Below are 27,590 nucleotides of genomic sequence, written 5' to 3'. Positions count from 1 at the left end.
TAATTTGTGCAGACTATTTCTGTCTTATGTTCCATATGTTTTTGTTATGTTTATTTATCTATTTATTGTTAGATTTTCTTTGTTTTGATTTTTCATTTGTGAATGAGACCAAAAATAAAATCACTGAATTCTGAATCAATTATCCACTATTCTCATGATTCATTCTTGTCAATGCAGTTTGTTGTAGTCCTAACAAACAGTCTCAGGTCAAATTGGTTGCCAAACAATTGCAGTTTAAGAATAACAAATACATTTTAGTTAGAATAGTCAAACAACTTTTGCCATAACCAATTTCAATTTTTTTCTTGGAGCATTTTGACTTACTTAATCACTTGTCGACAATAGGTGTCATGCCAATCTAAGAAAGTGCTTATTGATTTAACTGCATTCATTAAAATATTTCATATAAAGTTCAGTAACCGTATTAATGTTAATCTTACAGCAACAAAGTAATTTCAGACATATTTAAGTAAAACTAGTTTATTTCTATTTGGTTTAGAATGAGCAAGATATATCATATCACTGTCATGTTCTAATCATCATACAACTGAGTGGGGAGAAAAGGTTAGTAAACTGGATGCTGAGTCAGATCTTCAAATATCTTAGCTTATATGAGCAATGGTTTTGTTATTCTATAACAGTATTGTTATATTGTACAAATGTCATTTATGTGTAAAATAGCTAATTGAGGATTGATCTTTAATAATTTGATGATATATATATCATCGTCATCATCGTTTAACATCTGTTTTCCATGCTGGCATGAGATGGCTGGTTTGACTGAAGTCTGGAGAGCCAGTGGCTGCACCAGGCTCCAATCTGACTGACAGTGTTTCTACAGCTGGATGCCCTTCCTAACACCAACTAGTAGTGTAGTAGGTGCTTTTTATGTGCCACCAGCACAGGAACCAGTCAGGTGGGCCTGGCATCGATCACATTCAGATAGTACTTTTTACATGCCACAGGCATGGGAGCTAGTCATGGGGTACTGGCATCGCCCACTTTGAATGGTGCTTTTTATGTGCCACTGGCATGGGGGCCAGTTAGGTGGTACTGGCATCAATCACGTTTAGATAGTACTTTTTACATGCCACCAGTACAGGAGCCAGTCAGGGGGTACTGGCATCAACCACGTTTAGATGGTGCTATTTTCATTCCACTGGCATGGGGAGCCAGTCACTGTTGCTCCTCCTCCTTAACAAATTTTTCATTAAGGATATCCCTAAATCTCTGATCATGTGAAGAGTTCTTAAGCTTCCATGTCCTTCTTTTCCAGATTGGTCTGTTTTTAGCATCCTTCTGGCCGTCACTCTAAAGTCACTAATAACTAGTCTATGCTGGGGGGGCATATTCTTCACCAGGGATGGTCTTTGTATTTAGGAACAACCATGCATCCACTGTCTGGTGAGAAGGAAATCAATTTGGCTAGCAGAGTCACCTGATTGATAGTTTATCAGGTGGCTAGTTGGTTTCCTGAAGTTGGTGTTGCAGATCAATAGGTTATTTGCATTGCAGAACTCCAGGAGCCTAGTTCCCTCTTCATTTCTGGTACCAACTCCATAGCCCCCATGTACACCATGGAAGCTACCAGGTTGCTGGCCAACATGTCCATTAAAATCTCCAGCCACAAAGATGAGATCATTGTCACTTGTCTTTGAGATAGCCTGCAGAAGAATATCATAAAGGTGATCCTTCTGTTCATTTGGTAGGCCTGCTTGTGGGCTGTAGGCAGAGAAAATTATACCATTTTGCAAGCTAGCCTGAATTTAAGTACCCTATCACACACCCTCACTACCTCTATGACCTTATCCACCCATTTCTCTGTGAAAAGTATGCCCACACCTCTATTCCCAGAAAAGTTTATGCCTGTGTGCTTTGTCTGTGAGGGCTTTGGCTGAAGCTCCTCTCCACCTTATCTCTTGTATGCAACATACATCAACACATCTCTGTTCAAGCATCTCTACAATCTCTCTAGACCTACCTTTCAATGTGCCTACATTTACAGTGCCAACTCTGAAAATTGGGAAAGAGATATGGAAGGTAACACAAGAAGGGGAGATGTTATTCAGCACCTGAAAAGAAGGTTCCCGTGATTGTTTGGTAACAGACATCATAATAGCTATTCTTGCTTTTAACCTACTGTCATTCACACATGTTAGAATTGTTGCCTCTATTGGGAGGTGGGAGTAAGGAAGGAGTGTATATAAAGTGTTTGGGGCATTTGTAAATATAGAGTGTTATGAGCATTCTGAATGTAAACATTACACCTATAAATGTGTAAAAAGAAAAAAGAGAGAGGGTAAGTGGGCTGCTATCTGGTTTAGTTAGTCCAGAGATGAGGGAGAAAAAGGAAAGAGTGGCAAAATATCCAATATAAGAAGAGAGAGGGGGAAAGGCACCTGGATGTCCAGTAAAAGAAATGAGGCTTCTGGTATTGGTGGTGGGAAAGGGTGGGTGCAACCATAATGTTACTCATTTTAGGGAGCAGAGCAAACAAGAAAGAATTAGTTAAGAGAAAATGAATGAATGAATGAATGAGGCGATTAAAAAAAAGGAAAATTTTTTAGTTTGGCTGTGCATATTTAAAAGAGTCATCAAACAGCGAAACACATGGAATAAACTAACGAAAGTCTGAGGGGGGAACAGGCGTGGAGGCAATGGCTGGAAATGGATGAAGATGGCAGACTTTACCCTAAGGGAGTAAGAGAGATAGCAGTGAGTAACCATTGCAACTAGGTACAAGAGATACAGACAGGAAAGAAATTATTTTAGAGAATGGTATGAAATACTTATGTCCATGTTGGGCAAGAATGATCAGTAGGAGGTGTATGTTTGTAACATATATATATATATTTATATATATATATGTACGGATATACTATAGAAAGCCAGAAAACTGCAGTATTCATCTCAAGAAAGCATCTTACATATATACATAATTTTGAAGCAAGTTATTCCTAGAACTGTCATTTGTGTTATGTGTATTTTATTTCACTTGGTTTTCTTTGTTGCTATTGATCACTCTTATCCACTCCACAACATCCTCTAGAGCTAAGTTAATTTCAATGATATTAAAATTTCTCTCAGTAACTGTTAGACTAAACTTTGCATCAACCTTTTTGTTACCATATTTCTGGTGTATAGAATATAAATTAACATGAAATTATGATAGGAGGCTATTAAATAACTTTACAACAGGAAGTTAGTACTATAGAACCAGAGGCAGTGTCAGGCAGCTTAGTATTAAATGGGTTAATTTTAAAGATCAAATTCCATTTAACTATTATGAAAGAGTGCTGAAAAGTTCCTGGCTTTAAGGGTATCATGAAAAGAGGCCTGGTTGGAGGCCCAACCTTCCGAGTTTTCTTTTTTTTTACAGGGCTTAGAAAAACTGAAGGACCACTGCAATAAGTATGTGAATCTTAAAGGGAAATATTTTGAATAAAATCATAATTAACTGATCCTCTTGTATTTTCTTTTACCCAAAGCCAGGAACTTTTTAGCTCCCCATCATATATGTACTGTCTCTTTCAAGTTCCTTTCATGGTAATTTATCATAATGGAAGTTTTGTCCCATTTTTTTTTTTTTTTCAACGATATATATTTCACCAATGTTGAATTCCTTGTGTCTTTTGAGATAAAAAATTTCTAATGGTCTTCGGTTCTGATAATTTTTTAAACAAAGTTTCATTCTGTTTCACTTCAAATGTCACTTAAGTATCAACCACCATAAACTTTACTGGTATAGGAGAACCTGCAAGGATTATAACAGATAAAAAATAAGAATAATTAATTTAGTACCCATTCATATACTGTGTGGATTTTTACTCTAGTGTAGCAAAGTATCGTGTTGTACCATTCTTGTAGAATTATACTTGAATTACTTCAATTTTTACATTGAAACAAATTCATTAACAACTGTCATATTCAAAATTTTCACCTTTAAAATCTCATGTATGTGAATCTTAAAGGGAAATATTTGAGAAGGTCTCATTCATTTTTTGATGGTCTGTATCTTGTATGTATGCTAGTTTAATTTTCAATATTTTTCAAAATTAAATTTGTTGAACTTTATGCAAGTATATACTTAGATAGTGATAATTCTCTGCCTCTGGTTTTCTAAATTCTTCAGATTTAGTCTTTATTTTGACACTTTTCTCATTTTGTAATATTAACAACAATCCCTTATTTTTAACATATTACTAATAACTTTAATTAAAAGCATGTATGTTTGTTTTATTTATTTTTATTTTTTAAAAACTTTTGTTTATACTCTAATCCACCTTGTTAATATTTTTATTATTATTATTGTAGCAACTTTACATAAATTACCTATATGTTTGCAGCAGGCATCAATATATCTTATTTCATTATTATTCAAATCTATCTGGCAGTGACTTTATATTTTCTTTCTCACTAAGATAAATGATGAAATTAGCACCTGTAATACATAACTTTTCCCTTCTTGTATTGTGTTCAATGTTCATAGGAACAAGTAACTAGTAATTAATAGCATAACACACACGCAATAAGTTTTTATTCCTATCTAAATACTTCAATATTCTGAATTCAAATCCTAACTGGAGTAACTCTAATATAGCATTGTTGCAATAAATACTTATAATTCACTCAAATCAATTCAATAAAGTTTTCTTATTTCCCATTATAAACATTGATCGATACACTGGGCAAAAAGATATATAATTTTTACAATTCTTTAAAAATAGTTTGCATTATTTTTAGAAGTAGAATAATGGAATTTGATTTATGTTTGTCTGTAGTAATTGCTAAAAAGATTTTATGTACACAAAAAAATTGTGTAATATCATAATTTTATATCATTTAATGAATATCTTTTGCTCACATACTCATTGCATGACACCTTGAAATCTGAGGCATTCATTAATAATAATTGAGGCAAGATGATTGTTTTAACATATATGACTTTCCTAATATTATAACTGAATCGATATTTTTAAAAATCTTAATTCAGTAACTACAGCTACTTATTAAAACCATATTGCAAACTCTTTTTACCTTGGATATTCATGAGCTTTTAATAATTTAGTCTAGTAGAAAGGGAATATATTAGGGTAATTCTTGCCCTTTTACATTTCAATGTCATTGGGGAAAGAGGTAATTTAAGAGGGATAACACATAGGTAAGAGAATAATGGTTAATGTGGGACTGAGGGGGGTAAATACAAAATAAGTGACAAGGCAAATAGAGATGAGTCAGGTGGATCTAGGTGTGGTGGGGACACATGATTAACCAGCTATGATTCAAGGACTTACTTTTCAAAAGTATTTTATTAAATCTGCTATCAAGTTGACACACTTGCTCCAGAATCTTTGAAGAAGAATGGAACAACTAAAAGTGTTATTTACTACTGTAGTAGTAGTAGTAGTAGTAGTAGTAGTAGAGTGAGCACATCTGATGGCCTATATTGGAGTATGTTGATGAGTAACACCAATCAGTTTGAACTTCTTTTGGATGTGATCTAACATCCATGTGTTCTAGCTTCACAGTCTAAAATGTGAGAACAGTATTTCATTGTAGGTCTCACATTGTACAAAGTGTTTGGATTGCCTGAAAAGGTTGGTGATTGTAAGGAGTAGCATTGGTAGCAACTTTGAAGGGTTTTGTTGTGTATTTGTTCATCCAAGTGATGAAGTTAGTGTTTTCCTGATAAGTGCAGTGATTGTGTCTATATGATCCCTTCTAGTTACAAAAGATCTGTCCAGTTTTCTTTATAAATATAGTATAATACTCTGAGTACTTCTTGCCATATTTATATTGAGAAAAAAAGCCAAAAGCAAATTCTAGTTTTTTACCTTTCCTTTTAAACATATATTTCTGTTTGATATCATTTTCCAATGGCAACTCTTTTATTGGTTGTCTTTCAATAAATTCACTGCCATTCTGTGCTTTTGTTATTCTTTTAGGTAACAGAGGTAAGTAAACTTATCCAGATCCCTTTATACTATATCAACTATGACGCTATCATATATATATATATATAATATATATATATATCACTTTGAATTAAAACATTAAAGAGCATAATAGCTTAGATGTCGAAACAGCTGACTTTTGAATAGAAATAACTTGGAGAGGAAAATATCACTTCTAGGATTTTATCCACAATAAACTTCATCTAAACATGTCATATGAGAACTGTACAACATAAGTCTCTCAAAAAAATTCAGAACACGAAATAAAATCAGGATACATTTATTTAATACAACTGCAATCTACGGCAATGCAAGACGAAAAATTTTAGAAAATCATCCTTGTCTATACTTGATTTGTATTTATTAAGGGAAGCAAGTATCACGAAGTTTGATTTTCGCTGGTGCTTCATATTTCGTTGAAAGGGTGTCATAATTCGAGTTGGCGTTGAAAATGATGATTCACATGTAGCTGTGCTAGATCCAAATGTTAATGCTGCACCATACAAAAGATAAACATTTGGAAAGGTGTCCTGTACAATACGTAAAGATCATATTTTGTTTGGAAATGCATGCTTTAGTCACAGTAAGTTCAGAAAGTAAGGCCGATTTATCGCAATTAACTAAATTGCTCAAAGGTTTTAAAGCATCAAAATCCAAAAATGTTTCAGATGTTGGTAGTAGACTTGCCAAGGAAGAATATATACTATCATTTTGTTCTGAAAATCTATTATCTAGCTCTCCCAAGCTTTCGTTGATGATCGCAAAATAAATTTTGCAGTGAAAGGTTATCCAGTCATCTTGTGATGGTACCAGGACTTCAACAACATAATCTGAAAAACGTTGGGACCAGTAAGCTTTTCAACACATGCGTTCATCAATAATATTAAATTGACTCATCTGTTTTAAAATCTCATCAAATATTAAAGAGTTTCTCAGTTTGGTTATTTCACTCTTGGAAATCTTAAGCTCAAGGCCATGGTATATATCACATTTGTGGCTCTGATGCTGTTTGTCTACTGGTCTAATTATATGCAGAAATCTGCTAAGAACCAGGGTTAGAAAAACAAACCTTCAGGAATGAACTTGATGTAAAATTCTAGTTGTCTCTATACACATTCTTGAATCTGACGAATCTGTGCATTCTGTTAGCGAACCAACAATTTTGGAGTGATTTTCTATTACAGAAGCAATGGCAGTGAAATGACCCGACCACCTATGCTTCATAAAACTTGGCAACTTCAATCCTTTGTAGAGACTAGCTATCTTTGGCCGTTTAATAAAATTATGAAGAATATTAACTGTGTTGAAGAACGTAGCTAACTCTGGAATCCGCTTTATTGTGTTAACCATGACAAGATGCAACTGATGATTAAGACAATGAACATAAGGTATATATTTCTCAAGTCGATTCTGAATCTTTCTTTGAATGCCACCTATTTTGCCAGACATCACAGAAGCACCGTCATAGCATTGTGACAACATACTCTTTGGGTCAATGCAAAGGTTGGTTAATTCCTTAATTATCAAGTTGGCCAATGTTTCAGCATCATAATGTTGAGTAGTTGGCATCGCAACTAACTTGTCCAGAACCCTGCCGTTTTTCAAGTACCTAATAACAATTGCAAGATTTTCAGTATTACTCAAATCACGCATTCCATCACATTTCAGCGTAAAATAAGGATCATTGGAACATTTTATTTCATCGACCACGAGGCTGAAAGTGTGTCTTCTCAACAATCCAATGATTTCATTTTGCATTGCTGCTGAGGTTTAGGTCGCATTTTTTGGAATCCTGCTGTAATATTCCATTAGCTTTGAGTCTTTCTCTAATGTATACTGGAATAATTTCATAAAAAGACCACAAGGCCGCATGTAATCTTCCGAATAAAGATCCTGAAAAGCTTCATATTTGTTTCCTTGAAAAGGCAATTCATTTGCACAAAGAAAATTAACAATATCAACAATGGAACTGATATAATAACAGTTTTTGCTCAATTGATCATTTTGCAAGATTGAAGACATGGATGTTGTGGATAAACGCTGTTGGCATTCCTTCCATGTTACCATAGCTTGGATATGGGATGCAGAGTTTGTGTACTTATATAAACCTTTGTTTTTTTCTTTTGCATGATGCCAATTAGAATATCCATTTTTAATAAAACAAGTATCAGCTTGAGCAAAAGTATGAAAGTGCTGACTAGCAAAACAAAACAAGGCTTTCTTTGAAAGAGAATACTCTAACCATGGACAACCAGTATACCAGCTTGACAAGAAGTCACATCTCTGATTTCCATATTTGGATCAAACTTTGCTAGAACTGGCTGCACTGGTTGGCAGTCGACTTGTGATCATCCAGTGAGGGTCAAAGACTTTGCAAGACCTCCCTTGAGCTGCAAAACTTCGTTTGCAATTCTCTTCTGTTTAGCATTATTAGATGAATCAGATTGGAAATTCAGCAATGATTGCTTCAGTTCTCTTTTTCGGTAGTGATTCATTATTTTGGGGCACTGTTATTCGCAATAATTAATTCTAAGGTAGAATATCGTAAGAGTAACAATTTCTTAAAATTTATGTATTTTTAAATTAAACTCATAAGCAATTTCAGTTCAAGCAATTTTTTTTTTCAATTTCTTCAAAGTTATGCTTTTTTATTAATAGTTATCGCCAAGCTAACATGGCAGTCCAGGAAAATAGTGTTTGGATTGCCTGAAAAGGTTGGTGATTGTAAGGAGTAGCATTGGTAGCAACTTTGAAGGGTTTTGATGTAGATTTGTTCATCCAAGTGTCCTATTTTCCTGGACTGCCATGTTAGCTTGACGATAACTATTAATATCCAGTACCGCTGCCATAGTCTCCTTTAGAGAGATTTAGAAATATTAATATTTCTATACTTTTTTAGTTAAACACAATGATTTCAGTATAAATTTTGTTCAAAGAGTAAGAAAAATTATTCAGTGAAAGTTCTCACCTGAAAAATCCTTTCTGAATGTATATTTTGGGAAATTTCAAAAATTTTCTTTCCTTTTTCGCGAATAATAATCCTCTCTGACTAGTAGAAATAAAATAACTTTTTAATGTTGGTCTCTGTTCATATATATATATATATATGTGTAGTGATGCATTTACTACCATAACTCTCTAACTACAGCAAACAATTCTTCACATACTTTTCAACAGCAACACTGACAATCACCAGCACCATGGCCACCACCACAACAACAACAACAACAACCGACCCAGTGTCAGTCACTCCTTAATTCAACCCACAGTTGATGACCGGGTCAGCAGCCAATTCTGCGACAACAATTATAGCTACAACAAACACTTTGACCAGCTCTAATTTACCCATATTTTCATATCACTAACTACTAAATCGAAATTCAATTTATTGCATCTTTAACAACTTCAGATATTGCTTATGAGAAAAAAGGTGGGGACAATGTATTATTTCAAAAGTGGATAAAACAAATTCTCATGGGGGGGGGGGCTGAGAGTCTAACTGGGGTTGCTGAGCACCCCATGGCTACATACCTGGCTTAGCTTCAGAGAATTTTGATGGGCAGAAAAGCATTTCTTCCTTGTCTACTAATATGTGTTGAAATGAAAGTGTCTGAAGTGAATTGGCTTTAAATTTATTTTATAACATTGCATAACCTTTCTATGTAATACAAAATAAATGGCCATTCACTGAAATATACGTAACATTAAACTGGTTTCCCCATTCCTTCATCAAAATTATATACAGTAGTACCTCAGTTTTTGAACATCTCTGATCACAAATAAATCATGCTTTATATATATATATATATATATATATATATATATATATATATATATATATATATATATACACACACACACACACATACATGCATACATACATACATACATACATACAAAGCACGATTTATTCGTGATCAGAGGTGTTCGAAAATCAAGGTACTAGTATGTATCCATTGCTTTTGTAATAGCATTAGTGGGGTAGTATAAATGTGGATATTTGTATATTGTTCAAGCAACTATCTTTACACAGTGGTTTCCTTTCTTATCACTGGCTGCTTAACAGTAAAGTAGATGTAGCATCTGTTAGTATTACATTGCTTTTCAGTTATATTTGGATCAGTTGAATGATTATGGCAATTTTTCTTCTGATATTTACTTAATTTCCTTTCATCTGCAAAATTTCAAATGTAGCATTGTTTACCTCTTTCTGTTGCATTAATCTTTAGTTGCACATTTAGTGTTAGATATAATAAACATCCTAGTATGTCTATTCTGAAGTACTCTTCCCTCCAGCCAAAGTACAGAAAACAAATGAAAAAGCTCATGAGGTTTCATTTGTCAAGCAAAACAAAAGCTTTATGATGTCAACAACTCTGTTGCTTTACAAACTGGACTCCAACAATGTTAGAGGTAACATTCTCAGTATTTCCTGTTATAGTAAACTATATATTTTACTACCATTATTAAGAAGCTTTTAAGTAACTAAGTAATTTTCCATTTATATATATATACACATGATCAACATTTTAATTTGAGGAGATATATTAAAATACATGTTATCAAAATATGATAAAATCTGTGGGTTTTACATTTCTGAAACCTTCATCTATTTTGTATAGTTTATTTTGATGAAATAAATTTAATTTACTCCAGGTTGTTTTAGTTTCTTGACAATAATTTAAGTTCTCTTTGCTAACAATTTACAACTTCATCTCCTAAAATTATTTGGTTACCAACCACACCTAATTAATAGTTATATAACTTCTTCATGAATTATGTTTCACTTTTAAAATATGCTGCTGACTGTAATGAAATTACAAAATTCTTCATAAAACTTTTAAACTATTTGTGGCCTCAGAACAGGTTTTTTAACTGTCTTGCTACATAAGAAATTAAATGTTGACTTTTTTGTTTTCTGTTTTGGTTTTGTTTGTTTATATTTATTGAGATGTTTATTATTTTTAGAACTGTCATGGTTTACTTGATGTTAACATAATGAGATTAATATACTGTAAATGCATGATAAATTATCAATTAATCTTACCCTTCTACTCTACCATTTTAGCATATCTCCCTCACTGTATGTGCATGTGAATATGTTCTGTAATTGTATTTGCAACCTTAGTTTCTTCAACTGGTATAATTTCTGCTTTGGAGACTGCCTGCCAAAAAGTTTTCAGTAATTTAAATTTTTTTATATTTTGTGTTCTCAGGTTCCAGATCTAGTGAAGACCTTGTGAACTTTGATTCTGCTAGTAGAGATGGCACATACTCTCTAGGAGGTAGGACTCAGCTATATTACCTAGAATTTAGCTCTTCTCTTTGGTTCCCTTTTTATTTTATTATATTTTTCCATATTTTCTCTTTAGGAGTTTTCTTTTTGGTTACTAGAAAAGGTATTTTGTTTTATTTACATTTGTTTTATGTTCAGTTTTAGATTTGTATTAGAATATTTATAGCATCCCATTTGTGTCTTTTAAAATCTCTCAAGTGTTCTCTTGTTTGTTTCTTAGTTCTTTCTTCTGTTCACTGCTTTGATTTATCTTTGATCTATCTATCTATCTAATCCAATTTTGATTCATTATTCATTCAAATGTGTGTGTGCATTATTTTTCCCTTCTAACAAATTTTATTACTGCATGACAACCACATTGTTTTAAAGATTTTCAAACTTTTCTCTGATACATGTTACTTTACATAGTCACAGATTTATAAATGAGTAGGCAATAAGGTAATGGGAAGTCTTAACATCTTTGCCTTATTAAATGGAAAGTTGTTCTACTTGGTAATCACATCAGGTCACAAACTCATTTCTTTATGAACTTAGTGGTGCACCACACTATCATTAAAATTTCTATAGTAAACTGTTTTTATCCTCAACTTTTGTCAGCAATTCATATTATACCAAAAAATTCTATAACTTTATTTTTAAATAGTTTGCCTTTGATGACTCACATCAACAGTTTTACCATTTAAAAAGAAATTTGGAAATTTCATATATTTCTAGTCTAAATGAATAATTTCTTATCCCTCAAAAGTAGAGAATTAAATGGATTCCTATTTATTTACAAAATAAAGCTAACACAATAACTCTAATATTTTTTACACTGAGATTTTAAGACATGAGATATGGGTTTATCATTGCAGTATTAAGTTCTCTTGTAATGAAATAACTTCACTTTAACTCTTATTGAAAAAAATGTTCCACTATTGTCCAAATGCCACTCAAAGCTCAAATACATTTTTTTCTAAGACTCACAATCATTCTTCATCAAACTATAAGGGTTATCAGGATATAGTAATTTCTAAATGAAAAATGTTTATGATAATGCTTTTTTTTTGGGGGGGGGGTTGACTACTAGTTTCCTATTCTTCTTTATAACTCTTATAAAACTACATATTAAATTTAAGAAATGTTTATTTTACTTGGAATTTGGGGCATTGTCAGATATTTCAGAAATTAAAGACCTATTTTAAAATTTCGTTTCATTTAATTAATTTTTGCCAAAAATTTTAGTTGTATTGATTTTTCTCAATACACACACATATTTCACTTCAATGTTGCCTGATAAGTGAAAATGAGTAGCAATGGAGTGAATCATTAGCAGCCTTCTAATAAATATATACTCTTCATCATGTATTGAGTATTCTCTTTAATTAAATGATTATAAAGCGTGTGTTTGTATAGGAAAGTGACCAGGCATCAAAAAATATTAACCAATCCTATGCAAAAGGAGCTCAGTTGTACAAATAAGATGTAAAGCTAGATTTAGTAGCTAATATAAGAGAAACATGATTGGTGTATTCTTATAAAGACTAGATATGCAGACAAGATATAATGAGACTGAGCTGCTCAGAAAGATCTTGTAATGTACCTGTCCAACTCATGCAAAAAATGGATATTACAATTTTGTATATATGAATGTTTAGAAAACATGGTAACCTTCTAATTAAGTAGCTTAATAATGTCTAATGATTCCATTAAAAATAAATCTAAAGAAATTTTTCAAAATTTAATTCTTTTGTTTATTATATTAAGATTTCTAACTATGAGTGATGATTTTTAGAATAACTGTTATGTCTGGTTATAACATGCATGACTAAATGTTGTTTTGTGTTGTTATGTCTGTCTGTTTAAATGTTGGCCATTATCTCAGGATTTTTTTTTTGTTTGGCATAATCCTTACATCTGATGTTAATCTATTAATGAAAACTCTTCCAAAGGATACAAGTCTGGCAAATTAAAACTAAGTAAAAATACTATATACTCCAAAATAGTATTCTAAATTGTATTGCTTCTTACATTTTATCAATAGTCATGACAGAACTTTGAATTATAGCAGTTGTTATTCACAAAACTAGAAATCATTAATTATCTTGAAATACTTAGTATGTATTAATATGAGGGGACATCCTCCAGCTGAAAAACATATTGGGTCACTGGACCACCACTGAAGATTTACACTTACATGTAGGGATTTCAGATAGACTACCCTGGAGTAATGGCCTCTTGTGTTTCAAGGCATTGTTTAGTTTTAAAATAGCAAACTAAGAAAGTATTTGTCTGTTACACAAAAGTGACCTGTAAACATATTATTTTGTAGCCGAGTCAAATGAGTTGTTGAGAGTTAAGTGCAATGCTACTTAAAAGTATAAAAACTGCTAGCCTTTTGAGCAGTAGATAAACTGGCATCCCTCTTCAGTCATCTGTAAATAACTTACTCTGAAATGGTGACTGTCAAATATATGAATACCATACAAACTACCAGAAATGGTAGTTTGTTTTCTCTTGATTGAGATGAAGTTTCATTTTTCCTGATGTAAATACATACACATATACACTTGCTGAAATACCCAATGTCACTCAGGCTGAAGACACAGGAAATTGACCTTAATATTACAGCATAATTTGCTTAGATTACAGTGAAGTTTCTGGACAATCAATGGGCAATGTATCAGATTAAGTAACCCACATAACTTTTTTGTGATTCCTGTTATAAACAGCAGATTACAATTTAAAAATAAAGAAAAAAAAAGATTAGAAGAAAATATTTGCAAATGGATTGTTTTGAATCCCTTTCTCCGGTTAACCCTAAACCAAAATACTAATCTGAAACTCTAAACTCATGCTAAAATACTAATCTGTAATCCCTGATCTTAAACTCTAACTTTATTTTTATTTATTGATTTTTTTTTTTTTTTAAGAATCATTATCTCATGTATTTACAATTTGGGAAATGCTTTTTATTTGCAAAATTTTCATTACCTCCAATGCTTAAAATCTTGAAATACCAAAAATATTTTTAAACACACACACATACGACACATATATATATATATATATATATATATATATATATATATATATATATATATATATATATATACACACACACACACACACATACACACGCATTACAGGGAGTCCTGTCTGAAACTCACTGCTGTAGTTCTGTTTCTTTGGATTTAGAAAATAATTACTGCAGACATAATTTTATCACTACTTTTGTATAGCAATAGACATAAGATTACATGTATTTTAGCAACCATTACTATTTAACTTTTGACATCTTTACATTACTCCAATTATTGCTTGTCAATTCCAATGTTCCTCTATTGACTTTAACTTTTCTCCCTTCCCCTACTGCTGCATCAAACCTTCTTGCCATTTCTTCTACTTTTGAAATATAGCCCAATGTACCATTAGTTTTATAAGACACACGTGCATGTGTGTGCATGCACACACACACACACACAAATACACACAATGGTATGTTTGATATTTTTACTCTTTTAAATGGTGTAAATTTAAACACAAAATGTTGATTGGAATAACAATTATTGACAGTACTACTAAAACCAGGTAAAATGAGCCTCACCTATTTTAGGAACATTTTTTTAAAAAAAAGTACTTCATCATCACCACCACCATCATCCTTTAATGTCTTTTTTTCATGCTGACATAGGTTGGACAGTTTGACCAGATCTGGCAAGCGGGAGAGCTGCACCAGGTTCAAGTCTGATTTAGCTTGGTTTCTATGGCTGGATGCCCTTCCTAATGCCAACCACTTTACAGTGTGTCGTCTGCTGTGGAGGTCAGGTCTTTTTGAGTACAGCGAGATGCCAGGTATCTCAATCCTTTGTCATCTTGCTTGAAAGGTTCAGCATCCTGAGATCATCCTTCTGTACTTCATCCCATGTCTTCATGGGTCTCCACAAGTTCCATCCATTTTGAGAGATCGGCACTTCTTTATGGAGCTGTCAGCATCACATGACCAAAACAGCACAGTCTTCTCTCTTGCACACTGCATCTAATTTCTCTTGTACCTAACTTCTCTCTCAGTACACTAGCACTCTATCGAACATGTACACTTACATTACACATTCAGATTCAATATTATTATTTTCTTGGATAAACTATTGGCATATAATTGATTATATCATAACTAAGATCTGTTGTGATGGATAAACTAAATAACTTGTTGTAAATGCAGTTAAGTAGCATTATGGAATATACTATTTGGCTTTGTTATTCATCATTATCATCATGATTGCTTTACATGCATTTTCCATGCTAGCATTGGTTGGTCAGGTTGCTCCAGTTTGGGTCAGTTGTTAAACAGAGCCAGAGGGCCATATCTGACTCAGATGTCTTGGTTTTGATATGTGTTTCAACCACTTTATAGTACTCAGTGTAGTTCATACTCTTGCATCATACAATCTGCCTTTAATTTGTAGGCAGAAAATCTTTGTTGCCAACAGGTAATTTCCTCCTGAACTTTTTCTACTTCAGCCTTACTCTGAATACTATGCTTTCACAACACTCACCTCCACTGCTGATTGGGTCACCTAGGTAGCAGAAGCTATCAACTACTTTTACTGAGTGTCGTGAGAAGCTAATAGGCTTTATTTCATAGGTGTTTATACTTCTGACTATTCATGGACATCTATTACGTTTGAAATCCTGCCTGATAACCCATTGCACCTTTTGTGTAACCATTGTCTGCAATGAGTACAGTTCTTATTTATTTCCATTGCTGCTTCCATTTGGAAGCAGTGTTCTCTTTTCTTTTCAGCTAATTAAGATTTGTCTTACTAAATTGACCTTTATGCTCCTTGATAAAAAGTTAGTCTTAATCCTTTAGCATTATATACCAGCTATATCTGGTCCAAATATCCTACCTGTTTCGTGTTCAAACTGGCATCTCACACCTACCTTGTGATATCATTTTAAAAGCAATCACATCATCGAAATCATTGTTTCAAGATAATGTGAGATAAAGCCATTTCTGTCTAAGTTCAAATATAAATCTGTAAAATTTTCAACAACACAGTTCTTTCAATGTTTGAAGTGCAGATTGATTTTTTTTTTTAATTAGCAAGTAGTAATTCTAACTTTGAAGCATTTACACTTGAACACTTGTAAAATGTAAAAGAAAAAAGAAAAAGAAAATAACAGTAATTAGTTTTCAAGTGGCTGAGATATAGCTGTTTTTGAATTTTCATTCAACAAGGAAGAGTATTTGGATGGCAAAAATTATAAGGACCTTCAGGGCACATTCAAAATATTATGGCAACATGGCAGAAAAATACAACAGTACTACATACTCCCAATTTCATTGAATATACTAGTCCTCAGCTCAGCCTACTTCCCAAAACTCAACCTTTTAGATTATATATTTTTGTTTTCACCACAAACTTTCTTTGAAACTGTAACAGAATTAACAAATTGGTATGCTCAACAAGTTATTACTATTCATAGGAGTCCCAATCCATTTTGGTAACCAATAGACATTGCAGAAATCTGAGCTCCCCCAGTCCCAAATATTATGTTTTGTATAATTTCCAAGACTGAAGAACCACTAAAACCCAGATAGAAGGTTAGTGGCCCTTATATATCAATTATTATACCTAAACCAGGAGGTTGAAATTAAATCAATATTTACAATTAAGTGATACTTTTAATGCCTTCTGGCAGGAATGAACTGTATTGTGATCCATTGTACAAAGTGTGCACAGTTCTTGACTTGCTATGTGAGAAGTATAAAATCATGTATGTACCAGTAAAAAATTTCAGTGAAGTAATGAGAAGTTATAAGATTAGGGTATGTTTCCAGCAATATATGCCAGCTAAGCACACCAACAAATAGGGTATCAATGTATGAGAGGTCTGTGAATTAAACATAGGCTACTGTGAGCTACAGGAAAGAAGCATAATGTAGAGAGTTAAATTGGATTGGGATATGATGCATGGTCTATAGCTGAGCCTTTCACCATCAACACAGACATCTGTATTTTGATTGTTTTGGGAGTGTTTTTTCTTCTAAGATAAAAAAGGGTACATCCTCCAGCTGAAAAAAATAAATGAACTGTGCATCTCATGGAAGGACAGACAACAAATTTTATTGTCTACCAGTCATTAGTCTGGTGTTGGTGCATTTTTTTCATATAATAAATATATGGATATGGTTGACAAATCCAACTAGTAACTACCTAATTGGACGTATCTCAGTTATGTGGAGGCTACTTTTCTCAAATGCACAGAACTGGGAAAAAAAGCAAAATTAACTGGATAGAATAAAGAAAACATTGACTTCCATAAGTTTGAAAAAATAAATGGTAGGAAAAATATATGTAGAAAGCACTCATTGCAAAAGAAAAAATCTGGTAAAGTGTAACCAGATGAAACCTCTTTTATGTGTTCATTTTGTGAAGTGCCATTGTGCAAATAGTAGTAGACAATTTCATGACAGGAATATAGCATAAAAATATTTCATTAACTCTGAAAGTTAGGCAGAAATGCAATTATATATTCCTTGCATTTGAACACAAATAATGTGCAAAAATAGGAAATATATATTAATTTTCAATTTGTACACACACCTTTATTCACCAGTTAAAGAGCTTTCTTTATTGAAAACAAAATTCTGTTAGATTGTGTAAGAGTAACTTGCCAATACTATATTAACTGGTAAAATAGTTTTATACTTACTTTTCAGTGAAAATATTTGAATGAAATGTAGAGAAAGAATAAAATCTTATACTGATTATATCTGCACGTGATTCACCTGCTCTTGAAAAATGATAAAATTGTTGGAGGTGGACATTTGGGTCATTGTTGGATAATTTTAGTAACAAAACAAACAGATAGAACACATTTAATGTTTATTCACTGTCAAATTTAACAAAAAAAAAAGTAAAAGTACATAATTGTAAATCTACCTTTTGTTTTCTTATTGATTACCAAGTTATGAGCATGATATCCCCACCAGACAATGAGAATAGTGTCCCATCAAAAGCCTTCTACAGGTTGATAAATGCTAGGTATTGTGTTTTTTTCTTAAGAACTTTACTGTAGTTACCTCACTAAGAAGACATCATCAATGATCCCTTGTCCTGGCACAAGCCTAAATGGCATCACATATAAGCTAATTCTCTCCATGATTATCTTTAACTCTTTATATCATTTATGTTACTTGGTCCATGTCTCTCTATCTATTGCATCTTCTTTGCCTTTATAACAACTGATACTGACACTATGTGGGTTATTGAGAGGCAACACTTTTACTGCCTGATTGGCTATGTGAATAACTAGTAGCATCTCAACAGCTATCCTTGATAGGCCTGCTGCTTTTCCTGTCTTCATATCCTTAGCAGCCCTATCTACCACATAGGAGTTAACCTCAATAGCTGGTCCCTCTTCTGGCTCCACTTTGGGTAAACCCACTTTTTCTCACACATTCTCCTTATTTAGAAATCACCTGCATTACCATTTCCATGCTACATTCTTCTTAACATGTGAAGGTAGGTGTGCCACTATCATTCACACCTATTGCTGTTGACATCCTAATTGCCCAGATTTTCTTGCAATCCAATACACCTCATTTCTGTTTGCCATGACATAGAATTGTGGAAAACCTTACCTTCAACTTTCTCTCTTGCTACATGTGCCTGACATCTAGCTTAGCTTCCTGGTAAGTTCCTTTCCTCCACTTTCCTTACTTGTTTCTCTGCTTTTGTGACTCTGTACTATCCTACCACCATATCACTTCCATGTGGGGCCTTCCTCCACTCATATCTATGAGCTCACAGTAAGATTATCTTACAGTAATACCCAATTATTCTCTACTGCCTACGTTCTCTCATCATAAGCATTGCATAATATCTCTGGCAAGTTATGCACTGTAATGATAATGTTTTTGCTTTTGTGTGTGTGTGTGAGAGAGAGAGAGAGAGAGATTTTTCATTAGTTTCTGTGAGACTAAATGGTTGATTTAGTATATGTGAATATTCTGCAATAACATTGCAGTCAAAACAAAACAAGAGCATGATTGGCTTCCTGATTCAAATACTGTCTGCGACTTTAAGCTTTATTGTATATGAACAATGAAGTTGAAAAAAGTTCTTCCATACTCTAACCAGACCTAAACATTAAAACTTTAGATATAACAATGAATATGAAACTCATGCAATATTAAATAAAAGTTCATTACAGAATTTTGAAGTTCAAGAAATAAACCTACAGGTTTGGCTTCTATATTCTCTTCTTTGTATTCAACATTACTGAGATAACACAACCCTGGATGGTGATGGTAGATGATAAAGACAAAAGACCAATATTACACCATAGTAATTTAATTACTTATCTGAATGACAAAATAACTTCACAGAAATTTAAGTAACGATATCATGGAGATGAAGATGTGATTCTGTATTTATAACAAATTTCTTATTTATAACAAATCTCTTATTCTTAAAGAATTACTAAATAGGTACAAGTATCGTCTGCTACATTCTCTAATACATATGAAACGGGTGCATGAAGCAGTTTATATTTTTTTGAGAACATTTTGTAATTAAATAGCTCTTATTTAGAATGTTTTTAAAGATATTGGACAGGAATTTTTCTGAAACAAATATTAATCTTGCTTTTTTGAGTCCAAATCGAATGAATTTGTGATATAAGTTATACACAGGCATGGCTGTGTAAATAAGAAGCTTGCTTTGCAACCACATGGTTTCAGGTTCAGTCCCACTCTGCTGCACCTTAAGCAAATGTCTTCTACTATAGCCCCAGGTCATCCAATAGCTTGTGAGTGAATTTGGTTGACAGAAACTGTGTAGAAGTCCATCATGTATGTGTGTATATGTATGTATATTTATATACACACACGTGTTTGTACTTCTCACTACATGACAACTAGTGTTGGTTTACATATGTCCTTGTTACTTAGTGGTTCAGCAGAAGACACCAAAAATAAGTGCCAGACATTAAAAAAACATAAGTACTGTGGTTGATTTGTTCAACTAAGCCTTTCAAGGCAGTGTCCCTGTATGGCTGCAGACCATGTAAAAGATAACAGAATTGTAAAACTGAAAATTAGTTATGTATCACCAGGCTATCAAATAAAATATTTCTATTATTATAAATGATTGAATAACGCTAATCATAATTATAACATTCTTCTCATTAAAACATTTATGACTTTCAGTTTTTTTTTTTATGTAAAACATGAATAGATATAAGAAATTTATATTTTATTTTTTTAATACAGTTTTCATCCACTGAAATGTTAGAATTTTTCTTTTGTTTTGACTTTTTTTAATGAGTTTTCTTTTTTCTCTTTTTGTAACTACTGTTGAAGTAGTTTAATCTTTATATCTATCTACCAAATGGCAAAAGGACTTTGAAGCAGTAAAATGTTTTCCAGCTGGCTGCTTTTTTATAGAAGACATCTTAAAGAAGCTTTTGCTTAACGAAATATAAAATATAAAAATGTATCACTTCTTAAGCTTAACTCCATTCTTTCCTTTCAAAAGGCAAAATGGCTGATGTAGATGATGACTATCATCGATCCCCTTCAACAATTCATGGTAGACAATCTCCAGGCAGCGAACTTCTCACACTAGAACAATTTCTTAAAGAATCAAATCCTGATTCTCCTACATTGAGAGTAAGTTATTTCTGAAATATATCTCACCTTGCCTCACATCTACCTACCTAACATTCTCACTTCCTTAAAGTGTTCCAATGAGGATCAGCACATAACCTAAAATATTTTAAACTAATCTTTCCATCTTCATAAACAAGATGGCTAGTTTAATCCTATTTCTAAGTGAACCTTTTGGTATATTTACAAAATTTCGACATAGCAATTTTCTTCTACACTCTGACTGCTTTATCTGCACTTGTTAACTTTTACTATAGGAAAAATACCAGTTCTGTTGAGGAAAACTGAATGCGATTTTAGAATTATTTTAAAGCATTGCCTTTCATCTAAATAATTTCTTTTTGATAACCTTGCTTACACATATTAAGCACTATACACAGAGAAACTGTCTTACACATATTAACTACTATACACAGAGAAACTGACATAAAGCAATTATTAGAGAAAACTTTTTGTAAAAACAAACTTGGTGTTTGGATACAGAAACTCCTGGGTGATGAAATCAAGTGACTCATTCTTTAAGAAGAGTTTTCATTTATTGAAAATATTTATCTTTAAAATTTGGTTTCTTTCTTATATGTTGCAGAAAATTAATTTTTCATTGTTATACATGTAGCTTTTGCTTCACTGCTCCCACCTTTGTCTTTCACATTTTACCTCCTTTCCTACATTTTAAACCATTCTTTCCAGCTTTGAACTTTTTCACTCATTCAAGATTTTTTTCGTAATTTTAAACTTTTCCATATAAAATGTGTGTGTGTTTATCTGTATATGTTAAATTTAATGTTGAAATACTTTTGCCATTTTATTTGTAGACCAAAGGTCAAGAAAGGAAACTGAACGAAGGTGTCAGTTTTTCCCAAAGTGAACAACTGAAGAGAAATAAAATATCTGATGGTTCTTCTAATTTGAATCCTAGTGGAAAATATGTTCAGCAAAAATATCCCGTGAGAACTGAGCAAGACCATTATCAACGGCACGTTTTTGAGCAGTCTAACCAAAACTCTACCTTAAACCATTCCAACTCTTCCAGACACTTATCAGAACCATTTTCAAATACCCTAGATCCATCATCAAAAGTCATAAATAATTCTTACCAAGAACTGTCCAAAGTGTCTCATAGTTCTTCTAACAATGGTGAGAGTACAGGAGATAGTAAAACAGATCTGCACTCCACCTATGTCCAGCCAGTAACTAATAAAGATGGTGTAAAAACTCCTACTCCTAAAGTTAGACGACACTATCCAGAGAGTAATTATTTCCAGAATCACCGCTATCAGACAGACAGTCAACAAGCTGATCACTTACAGTCTCAGAATTCTGTCTCACAAGAGCCATCCTCATACACTGTATTGAGGTCTGCTAAATCTCACAATCGCATTGCTACTCAACAAGCACCACAATCCCATGATTTATCAAATCGGTCAGTCACTCCTGGTACTGTTGACCAGATGTATGTCCCTGCACATGTCAATCAGTCAATGCCATACCCAGAGCCACATTACTTATCTCGTGAACAGTCTCCCATGAGTGATAACCGACAGAGTAACTTTATGAAGCCAGCTGAAAGGCCTTCTTCTATGCACTTCAACAATCAACCAAATCAAGGGCCTTCTTCACGCCCTACAGGATCTGCTTCCCCTTTCCCCCAAAAACCAAGAGACTCTCCTAACCTCTACAAAACGGATCCCACTCTCTCTAAAAGTGAACTGTCTTTAAATAAAAGAACATCACGATCTCCTGAGTATGCTTACGACAATGCAGCATCTAACCAAACATTTAATGACTATCACTCATTAGGCATGTCTGTTGACAAACCTACATCTTCAAATAACATTTTGGAGATCTGCGAAGCAGATGAGGCTTATCCATATCGGTCTCGCTCACGGGGTACCCCTCCAATTCCAGCTCCAAAACCAATAAACAGAGACCCCAATAATTACACACACACTGTTACTAACAATTCTAATCACCAAGACACACATCAGATGCTGCCTACATCATCATCTTCATCTTCATTGTTACAATCACAGGCTGGATATTCTCGAAATTCCAGTGCACAACCAAGCTATACAGGAGGCAACGTGAAAAATGCTCCAATGGCAAGAATCTCCCCACAAACAAAAGCCTCAAAACAACCACAAAACATCCAGCAGCACCTCAGCAATACCACTACCACTACTCCCACCACAACTACAACTACTAACAGCAACAGCAAGTCACCAGACGAATCAAAGGACCCCAAAACCAATTCTGTGTGGTATGAATATGGTTGTGTATAAAAACATAGTCTTCCCCCACTTTCATTGCTGCTCTTTATAATGTTAACATGTGGTTGTTTTTGCTGACCACTTTCTGCCATCTGCTTCCATTTCTACATTCCAAACCATAATTTAAATCTGCAGATTAAATAACCTCACCTTTGTAGTTTCAAAATTGTTGTTTTAAGTGTTGGTTTTTTCAGCTTTGTTTGCATTTTAAAAATACTTTACAATCACTAACACATTTTTCTATCCTTAAATCAATATTTACAATTTTCGTTCCATTTCTTGAAGAGTATCATTATAGCACCATCACTCCCATCCATTTATACTCACAATTCTAATGGTCTCTTGAAAATCTTCTAAGGGCTTCATTAAAAACCTATCTTAGGTGATTGCTATGCAAATGCGATATAGAGCATTCGTACATTCATTTTGAAGTTGGGATACACATAGAATTTTTTTGTTTTTAATTAATCCTTAAATTAACTTCCACTTATACATTACTTTCATATATATTTAAATAAAAGCGGCGAGTTGGCAGAAACGTTAGCACGCTGGGCGAAATGCTTAGTGGTATTACGTCTGTCTTTATGTTCTGCGTTCAAATTCTGCCTAAGTCGACTTTGCCTTTCATTCTTTCAGGGTCAATAAATTAAATACCAGTTGCATACTGGGATCGATCTGATTGACTGCCTCCCACCCCAAAAATTTCGAGCCTTGTGCCTAGAGTAGAAAAGAATATATATTATTTTCTATTTGTAGCTTTCTTTTCAAACTCTAAACATTTTTAATCAAGCAATAGAGAAATATATATAATTTCATCCCTGCTTCAGATTTTATTTCTGACAAGTTTTCAGTCTAAATTTCTTAATGAAAAGTATGCGAAGTTAATATCACTGATGAAACATCCCGTTTTTTTTTTTGCCATCTAAATTGTTGTTTCACAAAACTGTAACAGCAACTATATTTCACTTTGTCAATGTTCTGCTCTGGAAAGATTTAATTCTCCAACATATTTAAATTAGGATCTGTTCCATTTTGATTTGAGAACGAAGTTCATTTGTAAGGAAAGTGGGACAGAGACTAAAACTGATTCTGTATTTATTGGTTGTTTCAAAATTGTGTTTTCATTTTCTGACATTTTTCATTAGTGAGGTGCTCTGAATTTATGTTCTCAGTGTTGCTCGTTCTATTTATTTTGTTCAAAAAATACAATCATCTTAGCACCAAACAAAAATGTTTTGTTTTGTAACTTTGCTTACTATCATTGTCCTTGAGTACCAGTCATGCACTGAGGTGAATTCAACTAATACCTAAATTGTGGCTTTTGTGTCTCGTTAAAAACTGTTAGTTTTAAATCCTGTCTGTCATTGCCAACTTTGCCTTTTGTCCCTACATCATCAGTCATTAAAACCAGCACCAATGAGTTGATTCCATTGATCTTTCTCTTTGTCCCTACAAAGCTTGCTCCACCCCATGCTTAGAGAAAATAAATCTATTAGGTATGTGTGTAGAAGCAGAAATAGTCAGTCTTGTGGTATATAAGTATATACCATCACTGCATTGTGGGTTCAAATCTTATTTAGGATTGACTGTCTTTCCTTCACTTTGAGTCTTATAAATCCATTCACATTTTCCAATAAAATAAGTGGGAATGTCAATGACATATACCTGTTTGCTTTTCCAATGTAAGAATTATTCATAATAATGCTGCAGAAATGATAGCATTAGACTAAATGCATGCTACTGCACTTTCAATGTTTGATATGCATCAGTAATATATCCTTGTTTCAGTTTAAATGACTATACTCTTTCCCTTAAGTTTGTGGCCTTATGCCAAAACAAAAATCCATTATTGCTCCTTCAGTATCAAGCATTTCTGGAGTTAAATTTTTCAATGTAAAAATAGGCTTGGAGTCTTTAAACTCAAATACCTTCCTATTTCACTCTCACCATTGCCTCACTGTCAACAAGTTTTCCCAAGAATTTTCATTCCCCCCCCCCTTCCCAAGGCAGGTAACACTTGATCTCAAGGCTAAAACACTACATTTTGTAAACCAGACTATCACTTCTATATTTTAATGTTTTCCCTTCAAATATGTCATATTTGGAAGTTGTTTCTTTAAAAAAATTATATAAATAAAATTTAAAAAATCTGAGGTGAAAATGGTTAAGGCAATGGACTAAATGAATTACAGTATTTTGTTTTGATTTTCTCAGTTGAAATCCTGCCAGAGATGGAATCATTTGTCATCTCAAGGTTAATTAATAGTAAAATAAATTTGGTTTTATTAACTGTTACTTGATCCTCAAGTGTGCATCCATTTTTACCATTCATGAAACATCACATTTGCTCTTTCTTGCTCTTCTATACAAGCTTCATTCCTATTTATCTCATCGGTGCAATATTTAATAGTTATCTCTCAAAGTTATTCAAAATTGTCTGTGATTTCACTACACCTTTGCTTATTTCAATTCTTTGAGGAAACTTGAGTTTAAAACATTTTAACAAATAACACCAATTTTTTGTCTTCTGTTGCTCTATACTAAAAGCTTGCTTTGTGATATTCCCAATTCCATTAATTGCCCTCTTTGTTTATAATCTCTCCATGTGAGAATCAATGGAACTGCTATCATCCAATGCCATACAAAAAACACATACAATAAAAGTATTTTACATTTGTAAAAAAATTTACAAATAAAAACATTTTAAAATCATTTACAAATAAAAGCATAAAAAAAATTTAAATTGTTTACTTGATAGGTTTTTAAATTTTAGCAGTATTAAAAAAAATTGGTGGCAATTTTCTAATTGCTTCACTAGAAAACTTTGCTCCTGCCTATTGTGGACAAACCATTTCATTTCTCTTATCAAATCTTTTCAAAATGTGGACTAATCTTGACAAGACATACTTGTACACATCTGATAATTCGTACAAAAGTGTCATATTACCATGAAATAAATACTATTCAATACATTAGCCACTTCAGTGCCAATGTTAAAGTTGCTTTCTCAATGACTTTTTATTATTACACTATTCAACTTCAAGCCTAATGAAGACCTGTCATTCGACACCTAAAATCTGATCAGACATTCTCTTTACTTCCAGCTTCAGTCAAGTGTTATCCTATTTTCCAAATTCAAACCTGTTAACTTTAGTGGCAGTATTTAAGCATATTCTTTAGAAACTGCCTTGTAAACTCAGCATTTACATCAGAGCTAGGCAAACTACACTACATATATAGGCTGCATAAAGGTTACTATAGTGCAGAAAATATTGCTAATATCGTGTATCATTTATTAAGTTGCTATTATTTTGATGTGAAAATTAAGGTGAAACACTTAACATTACAAAAATAGAAAAGCTTGCTTCCCAAGTCAACCTTTACTTGTTAAAGATGGGCACAGAAACCATCTAGAAGCCAAGTTACACTAATTCTATTTAAGAGTACACATATCCGGAATACTCAGACCACTTACATGCTAATGAGCAAATAATTTGGTTCTTAAGTCTCATTGTCTGTCAGAGATCCACATCTGTTCCATTCAACTAAATTTTCCTTAAAAGCTGAGTCTAAACACAATGAGGAATATACCAGCTCCAAGTTCAGTAAAATAAGTTAAATTTCAAAACCAAGTTTTCTAGGCTGGGCTTAAGTTTCCAACTGAAAATTTTTATACATTTATGTGCATGAGTAAATTATGCTGGAAAAATGTGTCATAACTAAATATTAAATGGCTGATAAAAAATTTTACCAAATAGCAGGTATGTTGCCTTCGTCTTGTTTATGGATTCATTTGTCAATAAATTTCATTTAAAAAAAAAAAATTGATATACATCAGTCTTCAAAACCCAAATATTTAACTGAATGGACATTTAAACCTGTCATATCTGAACTCTCACCTATGCTACAATGTCTTCTACAAACAACAATCACAATCTTGAAGCTATAAGATAGCACATGATTAATTCATACAATCAATGGCTTTCAGTATGTAATAAATGCTATCTCAATTCATCAAGCCATTTCCATAATCAGCTATCATTTGAAATGCAACTTTCAGTAACTGATACATTTCTTTCTCCTCTGCAGGAAATTCCAATAACTGTATGAATGCAACTGATACAAGACTTCAGTTCTTAATAAGCAAGTCACTACACCAGACCAGTTGGCTTTATAAATATATACAAGATCCGCAGCATTGAACTGGTGTTTTATTCCTCAATCCAATTTGGCCAAGTTGGATGGAAAGCATTTTACTCAAGTCATTCATTCAAACTAAGCTATTAGAAGCAGTTGTTTTCATGGACCCTGTTCACTGTCAAAACACTTTGAACTAAAATAAAGTATAGAATTGAAAAATGATTCAAAATAGTTTATATATTTATTTCAATGATTTGGATGAATTAAAAATT

The 27,590-nt window shown here is 32.9% G+C and overlaps 1 protein-coding gene across 12 annotated transcripts in view; it reads left to right on the top strand.

Annotated features, from left to right (window-relative positions):
• LOC115217556 (girdin) overlaps window positions 1–27,540 on the top strand; it is a 180,609-nt gene extending 153,069 nt beyond the window's left edge. For 7 of the 12 annotated variants that reach the window (XM_036507585.1, XM_036507583.1, XM_036507586.1 and 4 more), the window contains 4 exons: window positions 10,251–10,367; window positions 11,171–11,239; window positions 20,778–20,911; window positions 21,724–23,344. In XM_036507585.1, the coding sequence (XP_036363478.1) occupies window positions 10,251–10,367; window positions 11,171–11,239; window positions 20,778–20,911; window positions 21,724–23,190 (1,787 nt within the window). In that variant the 3' untranslated portion in view covers window positions 23,191–23,344. Of the gene's footprint in view, window positions 1–10,250; window positions 10,368–11,170; window positions 11,240–20,777; window positions 20,912–21,723; window positions 23,345–27,267 lie in introns of those variants that run through there. The other 5 variants (XM_036507587.1, XM_029787285.2, XM_036507591.1 and 2 more) reach the window with 5 other exon arrangements.
• Window positions 27,541–27,590: the final 50 nt, after the last annotated feature.

Source organism: Octopus sinensis, linkage group LG11 (assembly GCF_006345805.1).
Source record: "Octopus sinensis linkage group LG11, ASM634580v1, whole genome shotgun sequence".
NCBI lineage: Eukaryota > Metazoa > Mollusca > Cephalopoda > Octopoda > Octopodidae > Octopus > Octopus sinensis.
This window is presented reverse-complemented; position numbering and strand designations above follow the sequence as displayed.